The sequence below is a fragment of the Phoenix dactylifera genome, unplaced genomic scaffold (genome assembly GCF_009389715.1).
Source record: "Phoenix dactylifera cultivar Barhee BC4 unplaced genomic scaffold, palm_55x_up_171113_PBpolish2nd_filt_p 000546F, whole genome shotgun sequence".
Taxonomy (NCBI): domain Eukaryota; kingdom Viridiplantae; phylum Streptophyta; class Magnoliopsida; order Arecales; family Arecaceae; genus Phoenix; species Phoenix dactylifera.
The window spans coordinates 75,359-81,571 of NW_024067955.1; the positions used below are offsets into that span (position 1 = coordinate 75,359).

General features: G+C 45.2%; 1 protein-coding gene across 1 annotated transcript; it reads right to left on the reverse strand.

Annotated features, from left to right (window-relative positions):
• Positions 1–3,843: 3,843 nt before the first annotated feature.
• Positions 3,844–4,896, reverse strand: LOC120106494 (formin-like protein 20). The gene is made up of 2 exons (XM_039119423.1): positions 4,297–4,896; positions 3,844–4,179 (listed from the first exon to the last, which is right to left on the reverse strand). The coding sequence occupies exons 1-2, from the start codon at positions 4,894–4,896 to the stop codon at positions 3,844–3,846; spliced, it is 936 nt and encodes a 311-aa protein (XP_038975351.1).
• Between the last annotated feature and the right edge of the window lie 1,317 nt (positions 4,897–6,213).

Sequence of the window (6,213 nt, forward strand, 5' to 3'; positions counted from 1 at the left end):
TGCAGGCAACACTGACAGCAACAAAACCACCATTCTCGATGGTATTGTGGAACCACCGGCAACAGCAGACTATATCACCAATGGTGGTGTTACAGAAACAACCAGCAACAACATAACCACCACCATTGTTGCTGGTGATAGCCTTAGGTCCTCTCCTTAAAATAGAAAAGAAAAAGAAAATTAAAAGGAAAATAGAGGAAGAAAATAGAAAAAATAAGCTTACCATCCTTTGCCGTTTGCCGCTCCACCACCACCTCCACCCAAATAGCTTCTTCACAAGGCTCCACCAACATTTTTGCTACTCATTGCTCACCCTCACTGCCAACCCGATGACCACCACCGACCAGGCCACCAGATGAGCTAGGGTTTTGTTGATGGGAGGAGATGTGGAAACGGGAGAGTAATCAAAAGGGATTGAGGAATGCAAAAGGATAAAGTTGAAAATAGTTTGAGCAAGGTCCTCTATCATGGTATGAGTCTCATACCAATAACTTACTAGTTTGACATGGTATGTTAGTGCGGTATTACACACCCTGTATCGAGATAGCTTCTAAGCTTTTTTTTTTCTCATTTTTTATCGTAGTATTGTCGGAAATTGAATAGTATGTATTAGAATGGTATGGTACTCATTTTTAGTTCTGGACGATACGGTATGGTTGAGCTTGGTATTGATCGGTACAGATTGGTTCGAGACCTATACCAACTTGAATGGCATTTTCATGTTAGTTCCGATTCGATACAGGTTAGTATTCTCAAAATCAGACAACTTGAGGCAGTACGACAAACATTGAGTTCATGTTTTGTAAGTCATGGTACTCGACCCGTTAACCCGAACCCACTATATGCCCTACCTAAGTGCCCACCTAGAGCACGTGCTTTAACCGCAAGAGCACATTCAGGCGTCCGCCTCGTGGTGGGCTACTTTCTTGGGCCGACTAGGCCCAGTCAGAGCACCAAGGGGCTCCACCTGCTTAAAGTAGGCACCTAGGCAACCGCCCAGCTCGTTTAAAACAACAGTCAATTTTAAGAAAACTAAATGCACATTAAAGAAGGGCAATTGGACCTTATCCACCATAAATGAAGTAATTATCAAAGGTAACAAACACAGAAGCAAATTTGCACGAAGTAAAAGCAATTGATGCAACAAAGTTGCAGATGGATATTGTAGGATTCTTATAAGCCTCAAGTGGACATATAGGCTAGGCTACACTCGAGTATTGCCAAAGCCTGGATTCGATCGCCTCTGCTACCACTAGATCAACACTGATCTTCAAGCCTATAAACCAACTGTCAACAACAACTCCTCCATCGTTACATCCAAAAAGATTAATAAAGGCAAACTATTAATGAGATGGGATAGCACACATGCCTTTTTTCTCCTCTCAGGTATGAACTCATCCTTCATAGAATGGGATGTGACACGCTCCCTTCTCTCTTTTGTCCAAGCCATATCCTTTTCCGCAAACTAGATATTTATCCTGTGAAGATTGAGGTTTATCATGGACACCTTGGTGCTTATTTCTACAGAATTGGTGTTTACTCCCAGCAGGTTAGTGTTTATTTCTACACTTAATATTTACTTCTTCGAACTTTCTGTTTATCCTCCCTTGTTGTTCTTTACTATGAGGCAATCCTCACCTAACCGAGGGTCACTAAATTTTTTTCTGTTTATTTCTGCGATGTTTGTGTTTATTCTCACAAACTAGATATTTATCATTTTGGTGTTAGTGTTTATCTGAATGAGGAGAGAGAGCGTGGGCATGGCATGTCTCAAGAAATAGGCATTGGTGTGTATGGCACATCCCATTCCACTAATTAATGCATCTCTTTTTTCCTTTTTTTTCGAATAACATGGCAACTGTTGTAACAAAGAGAGTGAGAGAGAGGGAGAGGGTCGAAAGAGAGCATGCAAACTGTACCAAGGGATAGGCATAGATGCAATCAACGGGTCATGTCCTATCCTATTAATTATTTGGTTTTTTTTGTTTTATGGAACGGTAGCAGTTAACGGTTAACAAGAGCTTTGGTTTCTTCCCGATTTCTGCCAATCAAATGGCAGATAAGGTAACCTGATTTGGGACTCATTACTCGAGTGTAGCGTAGTCAATCTCTCTCTATCTCTATAATATGCATAAAAGATCTTTTCAATGTTGAGTCATATGAAAGATTTTTGAAAAGCTATTAAACTCTTAGTGGATATTAGGTGAATGTCTTGCTAACCAAACCATGTCCAACTAATCTCTTTAGATCTAGGTGCATTTGGAAGATAAACTGTGATCTTACTTTAGTGAGATTAGAGAGATACTTCGGAGATGCAATACTTCTAAAAGTCCTTTATAAGTACTTTGCTCCTCTATTCTATAAACAACAAAGGCAAGATGCCATAAAACAAAATTTGTAGTTTGTTTTCCATAAGGTTCGCCGTCGCATTTTTTTCTTATCTCCTGCCATAATCTTTAACCGCTTTCTTTTTCTTCGATTCTTCTTCTCCTCCCCCTTTTCTAGTCTTTCCAATATTATGTTAGCTGTCCCCAAATAAAGCCTTACAAGTATCAATATAGGCCAATCTATAAATTCTACATGCAAATATCTGCCCACAATAGCCCCCAATGAAATCCTGGAAACCCATCAGAAATCATTATCAAAATCTCTAGGTCTGCCTAAATCTGTCTGCACAATTTTTACAGACAGCAAATATACAGGATCTCAGATGCTAATAATCTGATCTGTTAGCCTCCTCATATTTTGTAACTGATCTTAATAACAGGAGGCAAATAAGTTCATAATGTTTCATGAGCACTGTTAGGGGAGAAACTGGAATAATTTGGTATCAAAATAAGAGCTGAACTTAAGTTTTGGAGAGTTACATGGTGCAAGGATATTGTTAAACAGGCCTTCTCTGTTTCCTTCATAATGAAATGAGGACCATCATGATTTTATCATGATTTCTATGACAAAAGTTACCAACGCACGCAGACTAATGGAGTTGAAAGATGACATATTTCTAGAAGTTCATCTCCTTTATTTTAGAACGGTAACGTAATGCTAATGTTGGTGATAATATATAAGCTTGGAATAGACAAATGGGTTTAACTTTGGTCTAATCTTTAAAACAATTAATATCAACAGTCGTGCCAATCTAGCCCAGGAGCACATGAATAATTCTCATCTTTAGCAAAATGTTTAGGTTTTCCTTTTTCTGGGAGAAAAAAAAAGTGATGCATGGTTAGTTTGTTCCTCTCTATCTTGATTCAAGCTTAATACATAAATCAATACTACTAGTAGAAAGGCTGCTGCTCAAATGTTCAGTAACTGAGTCATTTACAGAGCCATCAACAGTGGTTCTTTCTGAAAACCCAAGGCACATTCACATTCAAATGCTAATGTTCAGCACTACTTTGAGTCCGTGTTTTATCCCCCAACCTCGAAAACCCGATGACATTAATCTATTTGTCATAAAAGTATCAAAAAGTACCTAATGTCCATGCAATATTAAGAAAGTCCATTCACATTGTTGTCATTTTACATTTTCAAAAGAGGGAACTTTGGAACACTTCAAACCACACTGAAACATTGATATGTAATTGCAAACATTTAGTTCCAGTAAGGAAATGGGAACGTCCACAAAATCACCCTTACAGTTTTGAACACAAACACTCAACAAACAAAACCCAAAACCCTATCCTACAGCATTGTTAGCTAGAAACACAGAACGTCCACCAATTATCCACCAAAGGTTCTCAAAAAGTAAGCAAGAAGCCAAATTCAACTAGATCTAAATCAATTACAAGTGGAAAACCCTTCACGTCACCTCAGTTCACATCCTGATGAGTTTGTCTGCTGTCACCTCGCCCCAGACAGCCTCTGCTGCCTGTCATAGAGATCATCCGCCAAGGCCTGCCGCAAGCTCTCCCCGAGGTAGTACAGGGACCGCTCGCTCTCAAGCGGCCGGGCGGGCTGCGGGGTCTCCGGCGGGTCGCGCCACAGGTATTTGCCCTCATCCTCGGGCTCGCCAGCGATCTGGCACACGTTGTGCAGCACGACGCAGGCGACGATGGTCTGCGCGGCGTGGTCGAGCCCGACGTTGAGATTGCGGAGGATCTTCCAGCGGCCCTTGAGGAGGGCAACGGCGGGCTCGACGGAGGCGGCGCGGGCCTTGGCGAGGGCGGCGTCGAAGGCCTCATGGGCGGGATTGGAGGAGGACGAGGACGAGGAGGAGAAGGGGGTGAGGAGGAAGGGGAGGAGGGGGAAGGAGGGGGTCGCCGGCGAGGAAGGGGCGGAGGAGGAGGGAGCCACCGTGGAGGGGGAGGGCGGGCTCGCGGAGGATGTCGGAGGAGGTGAGGCGGTGGTAGAGGCGGCTGTCGCGGAGGTGGGAGGCGGGGTCGGCGGCGCCGGGGGCGCGGACGCAGGCGTCCCAGAAGATGCGGCGGTGGTCGGCGACGGCCTGAAGGAGGACGGAGGGGAAGGGGCGGTGGGGGGAGCGGAGGTCGGCGTCGGAGGCCGAGGAGGAAGGGGGGAGGCGGAGGCGGACTGGGGAGGAGGCGATGGAGCCGCAGAGGTTGGGGAGGGAGGAGAGGTCGCGAAAGGACTGGAGGGTGGAGAGGAGGCGGTGGGAGGAGGGGATTTGGACGAAGGCCGGGTAAAGGTGGGTGGCGAGGAGGCGGGAGATGGCGTGGGTGGCGCGGGAGACGAGGGAGGGGGGAGGGAGAGGGAGCGGGCGAGGGCAGGGGAGGAGAGGCCGCGGGAGAGGCGGGAGAGGGCAAGGGCGAGGGCGTGGTCGACGGGGAGGGGGAGGGGGAGGGGAAGGGGCCGGAGCTCGTCGAGGAGGTTCGCGAAGAGAGGGTAGGAGAGGCCGTAGAGGGAGCGCCACCGAGCGTCGCGGGCGGCGGGGTCCATGGACCAGATGCGGTCCGAGTTCAGAAGAGAGAAGAAGGCGGCGGCCGAGGAGGACGAGGGCGATCGGCGGGGGCGAGGAGGGGGAGGAGGAGAAGAAGAGGAGGAACTTGCGTCGTCCTCATCCTCGTCGGAGTAGGAGGAGGAGGAGAGGCCGCGGCGGCGTTTGTGGCGCCGGCGGAGGGAGGAGGAGGCGTAGGAGAGGACAGAGGCGATGGCGAAGAAGAGGAGAGGAGCGGCTGAGGAGGAGGAAGAGGCGGCGGCGACGGCGGAGGAGGACGAGGGAGGAGGGGAGCAGTCGGAGAGGAGGGAGGAGGTGGGGTCGAGATAGTTGTGGAGGTGGAGGAGGTTGGAGAGCATCAGCAACAAGGACGGATCCATCGTCGCCTCTTCTCTCTCTCTCTCCCTTCTCTATGCGAAGGGCGGAGTGAGCGGATAGGAGCGTAGCGAAGAGAGAGCTTATCTGCGTGCTCCACCGCCGCCGAGGTCACCGCAATCGCGGCATCGGTGTAATTTTGATACTTCCAGGCTAACAAACAACTAGATCGTCTACTAAGTTGCTGAAATTAATTGATACCATGATTTTCTCAGAATGCGAAAGCAGCGCAATGAAATAGAATTTTTTTTTAATATTTTAACAATATGATATGTAGGTAAATATAATGCTCTATAGAAATTTTTAAAATTTTAATCTACAAATTAATAGGTTTAATTTGACAAAATATCTACAAAATTAATGATTTTTTTTAGCAAATTAAAAATTTATATTCACCTATGGTACAATTCCTCTATATAAATTAATTAAATTACTATATTACATTCTACTTATATTATTCAACAAAAAGATACAATAGACAAATCTGGACTGCTACGGCCGTATATTTTTAAACTAGCTACATATGAGTATCTGTAGGGATTACAAAACGGTAACCGATGAGAGTAAAGCATCAACTCTTTTCTGGTTTGATATTCTAACAGATTTTGGATTCAGAAAGTGACCATAAAAGGCGGCCTGGACTCCAGCTTAAATGATGGTGCCCAGGTGGTAGGGACTAGATTCTCCTAACCCAAAAAATATAATAGAAAAATAAAAATGAAGAGAATGAACTGTTTGCAATCTACTTTTATTATTGAATATAAATTTTACTATATTTATTAGATCGAACACAGGTTGTGAAGAATTCATCTTTCTTTACTCGAATGTACCGTTAGATCGTGCAATAATTATTTCAAATCTATGCATTCAGATGAATGAAAGACTTTAATGCTTTGAAATCTATATAGAGAGCACGATCTAACGGTCAACGTTGCAGAAAAATA